The sequence below is a fragment of the Pteronotus mesoamericanus genome, unplaced genomic scaffold (assembly GCF_021234165.1).
Source record: "Pteronotus mesoamericanus isolate MK-2021 breed Mesoamerican mustached bat unplaced genomic scaffold, CSHL_Meso_final contig_44, whole genome shotgun sequence".
Lineage (NCBI taxonomy): Eukaryota > Metazoa > Chordata > Mammalia > Chiroptera > Mormoopidae > Pteronotus > Pteronotus mesoamericanus.
The window spans coordinates 6,575,877-6,594,375 of NW_026555166.1; the positions used below are offsets into that span (position 1 = coordinate 6,575,877).

Sequence of the window (18,499 nt, forward strand, 5' to 3'; positions counted from 1 at the left end):
TTAGAAATAATGCTAAATAACGTTTGACCAATACCCTCAATTGTAATGAATACCCTCCAATACCAGCAACCATCATCATGAGTTTTAATACATACTTTCCAGAGAATACATAGTGTTATTTATGTATGTGCATTTTAAAATAGTTCCAAATACAACTTTCTTTTTCATTTACATTGTGTTTTGCTAATCTGTCCTTATTATTGGTACATCTAAATATATTTTTTTCACATGCTCTACTGCTTTCCATGATACGTATTACATTCCATTTATTCATTTTACTTATTCATTCCCCAGTTGAAGTACATTTAGGTTGTTCCCAATTTTCCACAGCCACAAACAAAGCTCAAATGAACAAACTTATTAACTCCTAATTCACATGTGTATATTTTTCTAGGGTCGATTTCTTATATTCCTAGGTTTCTAGGAAATTTAAAACTACTTTCTAAAATCATAAATAGGTATCGAATATATGGTCTGATTGGAAAAAGTCCAGCCATTGTTAATATAATGAGAACAGTTTATGTGACATCCATGTAACCTGGAAGCCAAGGAGAGTGGACTGGAATGTGCATGTGTGAACAATGATGACTTCACTATCCTAGTCAGTGGGGATGATAGACATCACTGAGTAAGCATGTGTACTGTGTGGCCTCACATTCAAAATAATTGAGTGAGCAGTGCAACAACTCTGCATCAAATTTTGCATTAAGTTTGAACAGTCCTCTGCAGAAGCCTTTAGGATGATTCAGAAGGCCACAGCTATGGCCAGTTGGTGATTGGCAGCTTCATCACAACATGCCCACTCGTGTACCATGTCTCGTGCCGAGTTTTTTGGGAACACCTCAAATCATCCAAGTGACTCATCCTCCTATAGCCCAGCTTTGGCGCCCTGTGACTTCTGGCTTTTCCCAAAACTAAAATCACCTTTGAAAGGGAAGAGATTTCAGACCATTGAAGAGATTCAGGAAAGTATGATGACACAGCTGATGGCAACTGGGAGAACTGTGTGAGTGAGGTCCCAAGGTGCCTACCTGGAGCGGGACAGAGCCATCATTGTCCTAGGTACAAAGTGTCTTATATCTTGTATCTTCTTCATTAAATGTCTATTTTTCTTATTACATACCTCTCGACAGACTCATATGTGTGCTCTAGTTTTCTAGGTAGTTCAATGTTCAATATGACTGCATACTCTTTTTTAGTTTCTACTAAAATGAACATATTTTTCTAAGTTGTTTTGAGGTAAATTATAGTAATTTTCTAATCTCAAAGTACCCCTATACTCATATGATAACCCTAATTAACCATGGTGATTATTTTGAAAATATACTGTTGGATTTAATTTAATGATATTTTATGTAAAATGTTTTCCATCATACTTCATAAGAGTAATTGAACTATGGTTGTCCTTTCCTGTGTTCTCCTGGTTCAGGTTTGGTAACAGAGTTTTGCACTGGATCTCTCTACATCTTTCCTAAGTTCTGGAACCATGCATATAACAGAAGTTACATGTCCTGGGAAGTACGGTAGAACTTGACCCTAGCGATTGTTTTTCAAATTAATATTTAATTGTGTGATCTAAGTCCTCCATACCCTCACTTATTTAAAAATTTTATCCAAGGCACCTACTTCTGGGATAGATATATTTTCTACTCTGACTTACAAATTGTCAAAATTTCCTCATGGTACTAATAGTTTAATCTTAGCTTAGAGATTAGGCTATGTTTTCAGACTCATGACAGTTCAAGCATTTATATTATCTCCATGGACTTTATTACTACAAAATTCTTTTTGCTTTTGACGATTTTGCTTTCAATTATGTTAATATCAGTATATTGCTCTCCTTCCACTACCATTTGATTAGGAAATCTTTGAACCCTGTATTTTCAAGTTTTCTGTGCTGTTGTTGGAGTTTGCTTGTAGTTAATTTGTAGCTGGAATTCGTTTATAATCCACGTTTCTTCTGATTTAGGAATAAAATTAACCAATTTATATTTATTGTAAATAGTAATGTTTGGACTTATTCCTTTCATTTTATTATTTTTTTATTTATCATACTTCTATTTTTCTTTTCTTGTTTCCATTTTTTTCTTTTGCTGGACTGGTTAGGTTATCTTTGCTCCATTTCCCCCCTTTGAATGGTCCGCAAATTATGAATCCAATTTAATTCTTCAGTGTTTACTCTTCACTAACAAAATTAGCATCAACTAGTCAAAATATATGTTTAAAAGCAACACCTGGAGTTTGCTTGCATCAATGATCCCTTGAATACGTTTCTTAATTTTTCTCATATTAAGATTTCACACTGGTGGAATTGAGGGCATAAATTCTTCACTCATTAGCTTAAGAATGAAATGTGATGTGGTGTCAAGTGACAGCCTTTATAAAGAAAGAGGTCCTCAGTTCCTTCATTCCATTTCTTCTTGATTCCACGAAGAAACTTTAGGTCTAAGTTACACAATCACTTCTTACCTCCTTTGTCCTTCAAAGTATACAGCCTCTTCATATCTCTTGCATTGTGGCCTTCATCTAGTCTTTCAATTTTTAACTCTCACAATAGCTTCTCATCCTTCCTTTACATAAAAAGAAAATTCTATTCTGCATGGCACTGAATGGCCTCCTTTGCTCTAAATTTATTGAACATCATTTCCGAGTAACTCCAAACCTTTCTTCATTTTTCTTTCAAAATGGCGGACTTAACACATCCCATGATCGGCACCACGTGCGCCTGCGCCTCCCGCGGCCATTTCGCCCAGCAGCCCAAGCTTTAGCCTCCGCTCCGCGAAGCGCCTGCGCATGAGCCTCCAGAGCACTGTCGCTCCACCCTCTAGTTGAGTACGCCTGAAACCGCACGTTCCAGTCTCTTTCCTCCCCCGCGGACTCTGTGCCGCCTTCACCCCTTTCCTGTGAGATTCTTCCGCCAACTAGAAAGCCGATCTTCGTCCAACAGCCCATGCACTTGAGGAACAAATCCAAAGGGCACTACTAACAGCCCTTGGGTTCGCCGTTCAGTCTTGTCTGTGTACCACTGCAATTTTTCTCTGGGCTTTAAAGTTGATAACCGCTTTCGCCGGACTTTTTTGCGTTCCATGAGGCAACAAATGAAAAGAATGGCTGTGGCGGAGGGATCTTTCGCTTACGTTGTGTGTACTTTAACCTAATGGGGGTCGTCCGGGAGTCGGAAGGGGGAGGGCAAAGGGAGGAGGTAGCCAAGGAATTGTTTTTTCCTCGCGCCCCGCCCTGTCCCGGCCGGCCAATAGCAGTGGGCTCTGGCCCCACGAGCCTCGCTCAGCTCCTTGTACTGAGCCAATGAGCGACGGAAGCGGCTCCGAGGGGGCGGGCCTGGGAGGCAGTGCGTGTCTTGTGAGAGCTCTTGAACCAAGTCAGAGCCTGAGTCGGCTGGGTGGTTGGAAAGAGCGGCCGCCGCGGGTGACTCAGGGAGGCGGGGTAAGAGCGCCGCGGCCTCGGCTGTGGGGAGAGGAGGAAGAAAGGTGAAGGAACCGAACCTGCGGCCCCGCCGCCCGTGTGTCGCAGGCGGGGGCGAGAAGCGTCCGAGGATCGGCGTCCGGGAAGCGGGGTGTCGGGTGGGGCAAGTGCGGAACCGTGGGGGACTCCGTCGCCTGGGACGGGCTCTCTGCATTGGGGCCTTCTCCTTTCTAGGGTGAGCGACGAACACTTTAAAATCCCCTTAAGCCGCAAATAATTCTCCCCTTACTCTCTCCGTGCTTAGGTTTAAGGTTTTGGAAAAGCGAAACTTGGGAGAGCGAGGGTCACGCGGCGCTTGGGCCCATATTTGCTGTGGGGGAGGGATGGGGGGGCGGAGAGGGTGCGGTTGGAGAGATTGGGTGAGGGGTCCTTCGCTCCTGCCGCCGTCTGGGGTCTAGTCCCCCCGATAGAGTTAGGCTCCCTCCCTCTGTCCCCGCCTTCCCAGCCCCCTACCACCTGCCGCCCCCATTGCATTTTGTTTTGTGGGTTTTTTTGCAGGGAGGATCCCTTCCTGCAGGCGTGGAAACCATGGTGCTCACGCTCGGAGAAAGTTGGCCAGTGTTGGTAGGGAAGCGATTTCTCAGCCTGTCCGCAGCCGACCGCAGCGACGCCGGCCACGACGGCTGGGACGTGGAGCGCGTCGCCGAGTGGCCCTGGCTCTCCGGGACCATTCGAGCTGTCTCCCACACTGACGTTACCAAAAAGGATCTGAAGGTACAGCCGGGCCTCGGCAGTGGGACGTTTCGTTACCTTGGTCACGAGACAGCCGGCACCCTCCTCTCCTTTTGTGAAGGGGGGCGATCAGAAAGTTGGCATATGATCTGAAGGTGCAGAGAACTAGACCGTAAAAGTTTCTGAAATGGTTGTGGCCGACGTATATTTGGCTGACATATAGTTGGCCTGGAGTTGCCTGTGTCTAAAAATGGGCTTTAGGCTTGTTCAGACATGCTTCAGTATTGCCGGCGCTGTGCCCCATTAGGACTGTATGATTATTTTTCCGGAGGGGGATGTTGTTGTTAATATAAGTAGGGCTACTGGGTGGTGGTTGGAATCATTAAGAATTTAGGGCTCCTGTTTGGGGCTTTCAGTTGTTTTGTTTGTTTGTACCTCATAATTTCTTCACCCAACTTCTTAAACTTTTAGCCCTGTTAGAAATGAAGTGTGCGTGTAGAGGGAGGAGTTTGGTTCCATTATGCATATTAGGGTGGGTATTTGTCCATATATGGGGGATCGGGGCAGGAGTGGGTTCTTGGTTTTGCTTGTGGGTGGGTGTGGGATAGGACCATATTTGGAGAGATGGGGTGGAGCTAGCCTCCCCTTATATGGTGTGTTGGAGGAATGGCTTCGAAATATTCCACCGGTGTTTAGGGGCAGGGAGAGAAATGAGAACAAGTGCGGCCAGGGATTTTTAATCAGAAGGAAACTCAGAACCTTTTTCAGGTAGACCTTTCTAAAAAGAGATGAATTCTGATTGTACTCCCTAGTAGAAGTATTGGTGTGAAAGGATTGTCTGGAAACAACCAGTGAGGAAGCCATAGTGCCAACAAAGACTCCTTTGTGCAAAAATAACTGAAAACGGTCCCTAACAAAGACTCCAAAGTGATGATAACATGAAGGAAGCTTGTCAGAACAGAAGAGATTTCTAACCTTTGGTAATGGCTGTTTCAGTTATCTTGGTCATCTTTGCTTGTTCTTGAAAACTATACTCAAATAAGGGAAGCAAGTTTTAGCATTGGTAGTTGAATATGTGTTGATTTCTGAAACTGTTCATTTGAATACTTTCAAGGTGACCATGCATGCCCAAAGCTGTATTACTTTGCAAAGAGTGTGGGGAAAGGATGTGTGATGATATATTTTTAAAGCTTACATAGTGTGCCTTGTCTCATGTAAAAAAGAGGCGTGACCATTGAGCATTTAGCCATGTGCCAGGAACCATACTGAGCACTTCACAGCCTTGATTTTACTTAACCCTTACGGCAGTTACTGCTTCCTTTTACAGATAACAATTCTGGGGCAGGGGAAGATTAAGTATCTTGCCTCAGGTCACATACCTAAAAAGTGGTATAGCCTGTATTCTAACCCTGGAGGTTTTGCCTCTGAGCTCACTCTCTAAATTATCATCCTCCCTGATCGAAGGACTGTACTGTACCATAAAGGACTCTTATCATATACTGTGAAGTTTGATTTTTCTCCTCCATTTTACTCCTCCTAGCAAATCAGGTGTTGATATTTTAGAAAGAATGTAGTGTGGAGCAGAGATGGTCAACCTTTTTGCTTTAGGCTAATACTTTTCCATAAAATGGGCTTTGTGTCCTAGGTTTCAATCAGTTGTTGCTGTTTATTTCATCTGCCAAATAAAATTTTCTCTTGTGTATTTGTTTTTCTCTGATTGGAATGGACACAAGATTTGCGTTTCATTTTACAGTCTTTAATTCTTTTGCTGATGATGAGAGACTAGGTGTTCTCTTTCCTAGCAGTGATTGAGTACCTCTTGGGTTAGGAAGACAATCTCGGAGGTCCTTTATGTGTATACTTTTTAATCTCCACATCTCCCTAACCCCCAGCCTTTGAGGTGGTGGTAATATCTTCGTTTTCAGAATGAGGAAATAGACTTTGGAAAAGGAGTCTTGTTTAGAATTGCTTAATGAGTCACTAAGTGATGGAGGGAGGATTTGAATCTAGGTTTCCCTGTGTGTCTTTTTCACTGAACTAAGGTGCCTGACCTGGAGACAGTGGGGAATTTTAATTCAAACAATTTTGACTTATATTAGAATTTTGCTTTACCTGTGGACCTCACAACTCAGTCTCATATAAGGTATAACTCTACTTGATTTTTTTCTAATGATGACTTACTGCTACCTTCCTTCCTTAGTTGAGTAGAAAATAGAGTAATTGGCTTAAGTTTAAAGGCATGTTGTGTTAATTAAAAACATATTTTAAAACAACAGAACCAAATTGTGCTTGGTGAAATGCAGGCAGAAACTAAGTGACTGAGACCATCCTTACTTACACTTGAGTTTGAGGATATTGAGTTTTAGGGAGTGGGATGGGACTGAGGGCTGAGATGAATATGAGTAAGTAAAATTCAAGCACTGTCCAACCTTTTAGTATTAGAAGTACAGGTCTGTCTAGACTTGCTTAGTTGAGGATGATGTTACTGAGGCCAAGGCTTATTAATATTGTTTCACCTTGAGAGAGACTTTGTAACAAAGTCACTTACTCAGATACAATATACCTAATAGATTACAAAGAAGTTCAGGTGAAGACATAATAATGTAAATACCCATTATGTGGTAGATACTTCTTTATTTAATCCTCACAAGTATCCTAAATGGTAAACCACATTTTTTTAGTCTTAGAAATTAATTTTTAAAGAAGTTAAATAACTTGCCCATATTTGTCTCCAGACCTTAAGTACTGAGTTTTAATATTCAGGTAGAGTGAGATTTGAATACTTTATTTTCCTGGCCTCTATATCCTTAGCACCTAAAACACTGCTTGGGTGTAGTGTTAGCCAAAATATTTGAATGGATAAATGAAAAAATCATATAATTATTATCTCTAAATGGAAAAGCAGTTTAGAGCAATAATCTAATACTGGAGCAGTGGTATTCTCTTTATCTGGAATAGCAAAATTGGAAATGATAGGCCTCTTTTTGGCCTTTGGAGTCAGACAGCATAAATAACATTTCTGTAGATAAATCAAGGGAACATGGAGGAAAGAACATAATTAGAGATGAAAACTAGTTATATCTGTCAGCCTGCCGGAGCTTGATCCCCCTGGATCTTGATCCCACTTTAGTTCCCCCTGGATTTGAATTCTTACTAAGATGTCATTTTGTAGAAATTTCTGCAGAAGAGGCTTTTCTTGGTGTAAGGGGTAGTATTCCTATACATAGAACCTCAAGCCTCAGACATAAATAAAAGACATACATGGTTTTGATAGGAAACTTTTGAAAGAATATTGAAGAAAGCTCACAATCTATTGGTTTTATATCTTTTTTGTCATCTTTTTTTACAAGCTAAAGTTAATGTAAATTTTTAATCAATGCAACCTAATACTCTAAAGTTCTGAAGTAAATTATTTTTAAGGAGTTAAGCTTAATTTTCAAATCACTCAAAAATTAGGATGTAAAGAGAGGCTCTGTATAAATTTTGATTTAGGGTTGATCATAAGCTTTATAGATAGCAATATAAGAATTGTGGTGTTGCTTAAGTGTTGTGAAACCCTTTAAGATCTTAATTCTTTATATTTTTGCTGAATAGATGTTAGATAATCATATTGAAGATTCTCTCCCCCATTCCTAACAGAAAGAGTAGTACCCTGATAATTAAATTAAGATTTGAATTCCCACAGAGGTCTTAAAACTACCTAATCTTGCCAGATAACTTACATACATTGTCTTTAAAATCTACTTTACAATTCAGTGAGAGTAGGTGTTAGTACTTTCATTTTCAAGCTAGCCAAGGATGACTCAGAGAGCTTAGATTTAACCTGGGGTGTAGGTTGACTGATTTCTTTTGTAGTCATATGTGTTTTATTTTATGCATCTAAATTCATTGTAAGAAAACTTCAACATAACTGGAATTTAAACCCAGACCTCTCTGATTCTGAAATTTGTATATGCTCACTCCTCTTGCACCACTTTGATGGGAAAGCTTTCATCCAAAGCTAGCTTGGGTTTGAGGTTGATGTAATGTGGGTCAGAAAAGAAGATATTAGAGGACCTGGATTCTATGGCTAGGGAAATAGAATAGAAATAAAGGAAGATGGACAGTCTTTGAATACCCCTGAAGGACATTTGGTTGACTATAGTGATGGATGGAACACACAGAACCAAAGAGAGAGTACATGGAGCCTTGTCACATACAAGGTGTTAACATATTTGCACTTATTCTCTAATAACTACAAGGTTAAAAGCCTGACATATCAAGAAGATATGCAGCTTCTTGGGGAAAGTTAAGGATGCACATCTTGTTGGTGGAGGGGAAGGCCAGGGTAGGTCTTAAATTTTATCAGTAGCCATAAAACTGGAGAAGGTTTGGGATTGGGGCCAGTGGTATATCAGTTAGGAACTTTCTCCCTTCTAAATGGATGACAGAAACAGAAGGTAGGAACCCAATCTAGAGAGAAATTTATTCATTCAACAAGTATTTGAGTAGTGACGCAGGACTGGATACCAGTGAAACACAGTGGTAAGTAAAAGCAGACACAGACTTTGACCTATTAGAATTTATAGTAATGTGTCAGTCAGGTAACCACAAATGAATAATTCAAAATGTGGATAAGTGCTGGGAGGAAAAGTACAGGGTTTTAAGTACAATTAGCAAGGGGATCTCTCTTGGGAGAGAGGGGCTCCTTGGTAAGGGAAGGCTTCTTTGAAGCAGGGATTTTTTTAATTTGGTTCTGCCAGATAAATGGAAGTTAAGTAACACTTTTTTTTTCTTTTAGATAAAGGTTGAAAAGGGAGCTATTGTCTATGAAATTATGAACAGTGTTGATAGATTTATTAATTAATTCTTTGAAACCAAAAATGAGCGGCCTCTTTAGTAGAGGAAGAATTTTAAATCAAATAGAAATAGTGATTATTACACTAAATATTGAGGAAGTTTATTGTATATTGTTAAAGTACCAAAAAAATTAAAAGGTTTGGAATAAATTAATGGGTAGCATGTTTATAAAGGATTAAATAAGCTAGAGTGTTTTGGTGCATTTATGTGAACTTAAGGTTTTGTGAATGATTTCTACTTCTGGGTCAGAGATCCACTTTTGGACTGAATACTTTTTTTTTAATAATATAAAGTTTTTATATTTAGAATTAGCCAGCTAGACTCAGTTTAGATGATCCCAATTTTTTTGGCCCCATCCAAAGCATCACAGTCTGAAGCCAGTCAAATATATACCTTCTTCTCTCCATCAGGTCTGATCAGGGTGTTCACCTTGGTCACATCAGTGTCATAGAGCTTCTTCACAGTTTGTGTGATCTGATGCTTGTGGGTCTTGACCTCCACAGTGAACACAAGTGTATTGTTGCCTTATATCTCCTTCATGACTAACCTGGTAGTCAGGGGGAACTTGATGGTAGCATAGCTGCCAACCATGTTTCTCTGGGGAGCACTTTTCTGAGGATTTAGGCTGCCTTTGGAGCTGCAGTGTCTTAGGTCTCCCAGGAGGTGGGTGACATGCGATCTTTTTTTTTTTTTTTGTGGCTGTGGATGCCTTTTAGTACTGCTTTTTTTTTTTTTTTTTTTTTTTTTTTTTTGCTTTCAAAGCCTTTGCATGGGCTTCAGCTTTGGGAGGGACAGGGGCTTCCTTCTAAGTGTTAAAATGTATACAAATTGTAAGAGTTTTATCTTTAGGGTTAAAATTTATTTTACAGGTCAGAAGCAGAAAACTTCACAATTACTTGGAAAATGATATTGCAAAGGGTAACTTTTATATAAGAAGCTAAAGTAGTTCTGGAGACCTCTGGGGTCAAGAGGTCATTTATCAATTACTTTTTCGTTTACTTAGCAAAATAGTCTTAGAATCTGAGATAAATTTCCCAGTTTATTCAGTTAAAGGGGATTTCTAAGGAAGTGCCATCTATTAAGCCTTTGGCTAAGTCCTACTGATACCAGAGGAATTCAAAAGCAAGTGGTGGGTTGTGGTCATTGGAGTCATCTTAAGCCCGCACACAATGTCAACATAGAGTGCCAAGCAATGAGTACTTTTACATTCTGCCTTTCAGTTCTCTGAGCTCTGGTGTCTACTTAACAAAAGTAAAAATCTTATAAAGGGGGTTCTGTGCTTTTTGGTTTTCTGAGAGGTAACTTTTGAGGGCAGAGACTAGCCCTCAAAGTCCTTGGCTTCTGTTTCCCAGAGTGATTTGGGAGCCACAGCTTGGTCCATGTCTGATTGGTTTATTGTGTGAAAGACAGTAAGAACAGGAAAGGGGAACGACACATACAGATATTTGAGTAGGATAATAAGGATGTAATTCAACTTGGACATTTTTTTCTGTTTATTTTTGTTAATCAAATCATTTCTTTTCTATTCTGTTTGTCTAGGTGTGTGTGGAGTTTGATGGGGAATCCTGGAGGAAGAGAAGATGGATAGAAGTCTATGGCCTTCTAAGGAGAGCATTTTTAGTAGAACATAACCTAGTTTTGGCTGAACGAAAGTGTCCTGAAATTTCTGAACGAATTGTACAGTGGCCTGCGATAGTGAGTACAAACTAGGGCTTATCGAAATCAGTGAGAGGGTATTTCATCCATTATGAGTGAAATAAGAAAAATATCATATTTTTCTGTGTATAATGTGCTTTTTTTTTTTTTGCCCAAACTTTTGAGGGAAAAGTAAGGGTGCACATTATACATGGGTAGTGCATTATACCTGGCAAAATACAATCTGTATGTAATGCCTATATTTGGCCCTCTGGAAAATAACAATAGATATATGACAATGTAGATGAGTGAGAAGAGCACCCTCAATCTCCTGTCAGCCCTGCTAGGGGCTCTGGACCCTTAACTTTTTGGGGTCTCACTTTCTTTACTTGGAAACTGGGGGTGGAGGTAATATGGGGAATGTCTGTAAGTCAGGGGTCAGAAACAAGCAAACATACACAGACACACAGATCTGTTTGGTTTGACCCTCACAGCATTTTAAGAAAGTTTAAATTAGCTGTCTATGTTTGAGAATGTGGAGATTTCCAGTTTCTTTTGAAAATAACTAAGACGTGGCCACACTGGAGTCTTATGGAAGTTCTTTATCATTATAGGCTAAAACTGAATAATAGGGGTTTCCAGTCTTGGTATCATGATCTCTTAAGTTTTCCTCTGGCTTACAAGGCACTGATAGGATATTATTGTGCTGTTTCTTCTTTTTTTAAAAAATATTCACGTGAGGGCATTTTTTTCTTCACTGCTTTTGGGTATTGGGGAGAAAGAACATTGATGTGAGAAGGAAACATGGATCGATTGTCTACTTGTACATGTCCTGACCAGGGATTGAACCCGTGACGCTCCAAACAGCTGAGCCACACTGGCCAGCATATGATTGTGCCATTTCCACATTGTTAAGCTGGGTACAGTTAGAGAAGAGTCATTACTATGTCTGAGGAAGACAGCTGAGACTTTATGGGACACAAGCTGGGGCTTGAGGGCAGAAGGGCCAGGTTTGGATAGTTGGAAGGCTGGATGATTGAAAGGCTAACTAGATTGTCAAGGGCCTTGTGTGCTGTGCTAGCAAATTTAAGATTTTGCCCATGTGTCAGAAGAGCTTCTGGAAGTTTTTGAGAGATGTAGGATTTTGGTTAAAGAGATATTTTGCTCTTTGTGTTTTTTTCCTCCCAACTATTACTAAGACTTTGCAGAAAATATCGCCCTGTTTTTCTAGGAAAATATACATACACATAATTTCTTGCATGAATTTTGGGGGAGCCATGCATCTCTGGGCCCAGACCTATATGTTAATGACTCCCAAATGTGTATCTGGTTTAAATTATTGATTGGATAAAAATTGTGTAATCTTATTGTGGTTGCATAAATAGTTGTTAATGAGATATTTGCAGTGAATAAAAAAACTTAATGGCTTTATCTCTTTCTGTATGTGTAGGATATTACCAGTCCCCATTTTCAGAATTATGCTGAAAGCAGTTATGTTTTGTTTTGTTTTAGGTATACAAATCTCTGTTGGACAAAGCTGGTTTGGGATCCATAACTTCTATTCGCTTTCTAGGAGATCAACAGAGAGTATTTCTTTCTAAAGATCTTTTGAAGCCTATACAGGTATAACACAGAAACAATATTAAACTCTAAAAATAGAATTTAAAAAATCCTCCTTTAACATGAGAACTATAGTATTGATGTTAATTGCTTGAATTTAGATGCCTAACAGAGAAAAGAACCCATCCCATCAACAGTTGTTAGATATTACCCCTCAGTGTTAGACATTGGGTTCATGCAAACTCTATGAAGTTGGAAGGACAAAGGTACTACAATTCATGGTGTGTGTGTATGGAAACGTCTAAGTGAATAAGAGGAGTTTTTAAAAGATTGACTATCATTCATATCTATATATACATATACCTATATACATATATACATTGCACATACATGTCAGTCCTCATTAATTATGGGTTCTATATTTGTGAATTTGCCTACTTGCTAAAATATTTCTGTAGCCCCCAAATCAATACTTTGGTGCTTTCACAGTCATTCACAGACATGTAGAGAATAGCAAAAAAGTTGAGTTGCCTCATACATGTTCCCAGCTGAAGTCAAATAAGATGACATTCTGCCTTCTTGTTTTCTCTCTCATGTTTTTTAAAAAAGTCTACTTCAAGACCTACTTAGTGCTGAATTTTGGTGCTTTTTGTTGATGACTTCACTTTTTAAAATGGCCCTCAAAAGTAGTGCTGGAGTGCTGTCTAGTGTTTTTAAGTGCAAGAAGGCTGTGATTAGTCTTAGGGAAAAAAGACATGTTAAATAAGCTCTTTGTTGTGAGTTCAAGATTAATGTTGTAGTATATACTAAAAAAATGTGTCTTTCAACAGAAGCACACATAAAACAAGGTTATATATTGATTGGTTGATAAAAGTGTTGTGATCAGAGGTTTGAAGGAACCTGTCCTTATCTTTCCTTTAGGGGCAGTGGTTTACTATCCACTAGTTCAGTGTTTGTGGTGACTTAATAGAATATAACTACCATGAATGATGAGAAGCAAGTGTGCCTGTGTCTGTGTTCTTTCCAATTAGTTTGTAAAACTTCCACCTTTTTCTTCACAAGATTTAGTCTCCTGAGTCTTGCTCATATGTGATTTTCTTTATTATGAAGTTGTTGAGAGGGGAGGGGAAGAACACAGATTAATTTATCACCATAGATCCCCTTGGGAACAGTATTGGTCTTACAATAACATCCATCTTTTAGATGTCATTTATAAAGCTTCTTAACCCCCTTTATCTGCTTCTATTCTGTGACCTGTAGAAAAATTAAACCTACTGATTGCTTAAAGGCAGTTTAGGGCCAATGGGCATTGCCTTTGCTGGCCCTGTATTGGAAAAGCCAAAGCGCTGGTTTTTTTCTCTACTAAAGTCTCAGTTTTACTTCCATATCCTGGAAGTGGGTGAAAAAAGTTCATACTCTCAAACTTACTTTATAATGGAACAGAGGAAGATGCTTTTACTTAATTGCAGGTTCAGGTTACCTTCATATGTCAGATAAAGCATCTTGGCATTTTTCTTGTCTTAAAGAATGACTTCCTCTGAAGGACCAAGGAACATATAGGAAGAGGAACATATCTTAACTTTACAGAGTGATAAAGTAATTTTTACTTAGCAGTGTTTTCTGCTGGAAAATTCTGTTTTACATGTTGCATGTGTTCAGGCTTTTCAGTCAAAGTGGAACTCATAATTTTGTTTATTGATACTGAAAAAAATCTCCATCAGTTAGTTTATTTGTTCTCAAGGGAGATGCATTGTGGGCTCTCAATGTGAATGTTACTACTATTAATTGAGGGAGACTATGATGTGTGCTCTTGACTTTTATTAATGATAATAGTTGTCAAAGTTTGGTGCTTTAGGGCATGCTCTTGTACAATAGATATGGATGGTCACGTCAGGCTTCTACTATGTGAAACTGTGTTGGGGACTGTGATTACCACAGTAGGACACTTGCCCTAAATAATGCACAGAGAACCTGAAAATCATTTGGCATAGGCAAAAGTTGGAATTGAAGCTTAAGGTCTGCCTTTTAAATTGAATTGGGCTCAGTTTTCTGTGGTTAAGGAAAAAGAAGATTATCTAGGTCCACTCTCTGGCACTTCTGATGGGCTCTAAAACCTTCCTAGTCAGAGTAGAATTAGTTTACCGTATTTAAGAGTCATTTGTGGCTTTCACCATTAATGTGCTGTTGTATCTTTTAGTAGAAGCACATTAAGATTTTTTTGAAATGGCAGTAGCATGAGGAAAAAATCCCCACGCATTGCCTAGTCTGGTAATTAATGTTGAGCTCTTAACAAGACCATGGGTTAAGTCTAATGGTACTTGAGTTTTCTCAGAATGGCCTCTAAAAGGCCAGTTATCCTTTCTAATGTGAGAAATGGATAAATTATTTTTGGCCACTGTGTGTGCATTTCACATTGGCAGAAAAGCATGAAGGCCTGATCTTGGAAGGCCTCTCTGCTATACTTTTTGGGTTGGCAGGTTATTCCTATAGACAGTTTCTGTGTACATTTATCATAACTGAGTGTATGCACAAAGCCAGAAGACTATGGGATAGTGCCCCTAATGAAGCTACTTCCACGAATTGGGTGTTTCAAAACTAGCCCGCCAAGGATTTAGGCGGTTCATTCAGATTTTGTCACCACAGCCCTAGACCCCTTTACCATTTGTAAAGAAGAATGCATTTGGAATTCTAGTTAGGTTAAATGAATCTGTGTGCAATGATTTGTTAAAAACAGCAGTTCCAATGAGTTGACAGTTTGAGTCTCTGTGTTTCTATATCTTTTGCCTCTTGGATTTGGATCTTTGAATCCCCTAATCCCTAGTGTTGGAATAAAGTGTTTTGGACACAGATTCATCTACACTTTTGCTTGCTTATTATGTTTCCCATATCAGTTATGTCATATTTAAAATTGTGCTTTGAGCCACTCTTAGTATTTGTCATGCTCTTATTTTGGAGTGACTTCACTTCAGTCTGTTTTATACCTCTGATCATTTGATGGTCTCCTACTATGATCTGTCTGATTCATTGGTGCCATCAAATGGCTAATTGACACTACTTTAACCCTTCTGATTAAATTGATTGAAATATCCACTGGAATTTCAACAACTCCTTTTATTTGTTACCTTAAAATGTGATGATCTTCCATTTCTTAGGATGTAAACAATCTTCGACTTTCCCTTATGGATAATCATGACGTCAGTAAGGAATTTCAAGCTTTAATTGTGAAACATTTGGATGAAAGCCATCTTTTACAAGGTATGGGTATAGTTTATGAGTTCACCAGTGATTATCTTCTAAGAAGTTATGTTTTAGCCCTTCTTCCTCATTTTGTGATTGAAATTTCTCATTTTTTAGAAATTCCTTTGCTGCTCTCTCCCATGCAACAAGCTGGTTGAAGAACTTTATATATTCTATAATATCTAAAGCCTCTGAAATTTGGATAGTTCAGGGATTATGTGAAAACCATAAAAGTAAAGTAGATATTTTAAAAGTTGAGCTATATTGGACATGGGATTTGATATATTTGGAATTTCAGTCTTACAAAATTGATAAAACATTAATTTGGTAATCCTGAGCTTCCCATTTACTGTCACTGAGTTTCTTGGTCAGTTTCGCAAAGTCTTTTTCATCATACTTAGCAGTTCTATTCAGGTTCCTGAATATGAATCTTCTAAAACTCTTCCAAGGACAGTGAGTTAGGTCTCAGTGACTTTTCTGATACTATGTGATGTGATACAAATGCTAGAATATATTTATTGCCACTCTAAGATAAGTCAATAGAAAAATGCAGCTTTAAAATAAAAAGTTTAGCCCTGACTGGATGGTTCAGTGGATTGAGTGCTGCCTGTGAACCAAAGGGTCGCTGGTTCGATTCCCAGTCGGGGCACATGCCTGGGTTGCGGGCCAGGTCCCTGGAAGGGGACGCGTGATAGGCAACCACACATTGATGTTTCTCTTCCTCTCTTTCTCCCTCCCTTCTCCTCTCTCTAAAAATAAATAAAATCTTTTTTAAAAAAAAGTTTAATTTTTCTCCAAGGTTTGCAGAAATGTCTTCTCTTGTTTATAGAAATATCTGTTAATGTTTACTTTTGTCTACTCCATTTTTAAAAGACTTAGGAAAAGATTATCTTGGATGATGGTGGTGTTGAGAGATAACCCAAATTGCTTAAGGACGTTTTTTTCTTTTAAGGTGACAAAAACTTAGTTGGTTCTGAAGTAAAAATTTATAGCTTGGACCCATCAACTCAGTGGTTTTCTGCAACTGTTGTAAATGGAAACCCAGCATCAAAAACTCTTCAAGTCAACTGTGATGAGGTAAAGATGATGATAATTGCATATAATATGACGGGAAGATAATTATAAAAAGGAATTATAGCTTGTAGGAGCTAAACACTTTTGTTATGTTAAAATACTAGATTGGAAGGGGAAATATCACACTTATTTTTTAAAAAAGTATTTTTAAGAAGCCCCTATTGTTATGTTAATAGAGTTAATTTCTTGTATGTTCCAGAGCATTTTAAAATTTTCCAGTATCTTTTGTTTATTTTTAAGATTCCAGCACTGAAAATTGTCGATCCATCACTGATTCATGTTGAAGTTGTACATGATAACTTTGTGACATGTGGTAAGATATACTGCTGATTAAAGTTTTTCTTTTCCTTCCTATCTTTCCCTCTTTTCTCCTCATTTAAGGGAACAGGGAAGCCAACTTAACTATTTTTAAATATTTTAGGTAATTCTACAAGAACTGGAGCTGTAAAACGCAAGTCTTCTGAGAATAATGGAAGCCTGGTTTCCAAACAAGCAAAATCTTGCTCCGAGGTAACCTTGATTTATTTTGTCACTTTCCCAGAGCTTTCCTTGACTGTAACAGTATGTGATCAGTTTGTTTAGTGATTATAAAGCTGTCTTCTGTGCTCCTCTGTGCTGTCTTACCTGCTATTCTCTAGTTCCAGATCTTGGCCATAATTTCTACACTCAAGCAGATGGAGATAATATAAGTTTCTGGTTCACTATTTTTATGTAAAATGTTTGTTTTGACGTTTTCTGAAAATTCTCCATAGATTTGACAATTTCACGATATGGAGGTGTTTTTGAACATAAATTGAGTTGTGTGTATCGAATCGAAGAACGCCTCTAATGAGAAGAGGGCAAGAACCTTAGAATTCTGAGTACATTTGATGTTGAAATAAGACTCCCACCTCCTCAATAAAAACAAGGTTTGATTGGTCATTTTTGATTGGGTAGACAAATAACTTGTTTTTTGAGAGAAGTAGTTGGTTTGTCATTACTAATTTTTGCCCAGGAAAGTATAGGTTTCTATAAATGCCACCATGAGGTCAAGTATTGGATTTAATTCTGGTCTGAAATAGGACAGAAATAGAAATATAATATAATCCTCTGTTATGCAAGTACTTAAGAATCTGGGCATCTAGCATTCCTATGTATAAGCCTTTATACATGCAATGGGAACTTTGATATTTCACTAACAACTTTGTAAATCAAGGTATCTAATACCGTTACCTTCCTTCCTAGTATATAGGCCTGATCAGGCTGTTAAGGAAAGAATGAAAAGGTAATTGTGGAAGTTAGTATTATTACCTTTCATTTTGCTTTCAAGTTTATAAGGGTGAAGTAATGTACAAGAGTCCTCCCCTTATTTGTGGGGGGATACATTCCAAGACCCCCAGTGGGTTCCTGAAAGCATGGATTATATCAAGCCCTATATATACTATGTTTTTTCCTCTACCTACATAATAAAGTTTATGGCTTCTCTTTGGCATATCTGAATTGCCCGCATCACTTCTCTTGTGCTTTCGGGCCATTATTAAGTAAAATAGGGTTACTTGAACACAAACAATGCAATATAATGACAGTGGATCTGATAACCTGCTCCCCTCCTAAGTGACTAGCATTTGAGTAGAATGTACAGTGTGGATACACTGGACAAAGGGATACTTCACATCCTGGGTGGGATGGAGTAAGATTTTATTATACTTCTTAGAACAGTGTGCAGTTTCAATTTTATGCATTATTTCTGGAATTTTGAATTTAATGTTTTTGGACTGTGGTTGACCATAGATAACTGAAACCATGGAAGGTTGAAACAATGGATAAAGGGGAACTACTGTAGTAAGGATGTAAAGCAAGTGATTATTGCATCTTAGAGTTAAGCTCACAGAGGATGTTGTCAAATAATCCATAGTATTAAAAGCTGAAAGGGAAACAGTAGAATAATAACCCACCACATTTTGAAATTGGATAAATTGTTAGTGATCTTGAGTAGAGGTAATACAGGCCAGTTTGGAGA

At 38.5% G+C, this 18,499-nt stretch overlaps 1 protein-coding gene across 3 annotated transcripts in view; it reads left to right on the forward strand.

Moving 5' to 3' along the window:
* Window positions 1–3,363: 3,363 nt before the first annotated feature.
* KDM3A (lysine demethylase 3A) overlaps window positions 3,364–18,499 on the forward strand; it is a 48,234-nt gene continuing 33,098 nt past the window's right edge. For 2 of the 3 annotated variants that reach the window (XM_054577681.1, XM_054577683.1), the window contains exons 1-8: window positions 3,364–3,444; window positions 3,982–4,197; window positions 10,534–10,689; window positions 12,142–12,252; window positions 15,342–15,444; window positions 16,379–16,503; window positions 16,741–16,813; window positions 16,922–17,010. In XM_054577681.1, coding sequence (XP_054433656.1) covers window positions 4,012–4,197; window positions 10,534–10,689; window positions 12,142–12,252; window positions 15,342–15,444; window positions 16,379–16,503; window positions 16,741–16,813; window positions 16,922–17,010 — 843 coding nt within the window. In that variant the 5' untranslated portion in view covers window positions 3,364–3,444; window positions 3,982–4,011. Of the gene's footprint in view, window positions 3,445–3,480; window positions 3,659–3,981; window positions 4,198–10,533; window positions 10,690–12,141; window positions 12,253–15,341; window positions 15,445–16,378; window positions 16,504–16,740; window positions 16,814–16,921; window positions 17,011–18,499 lie in introns of those variants that run through there. The other variant, XM_054577682.1, reaches the window with a different exon arrangement.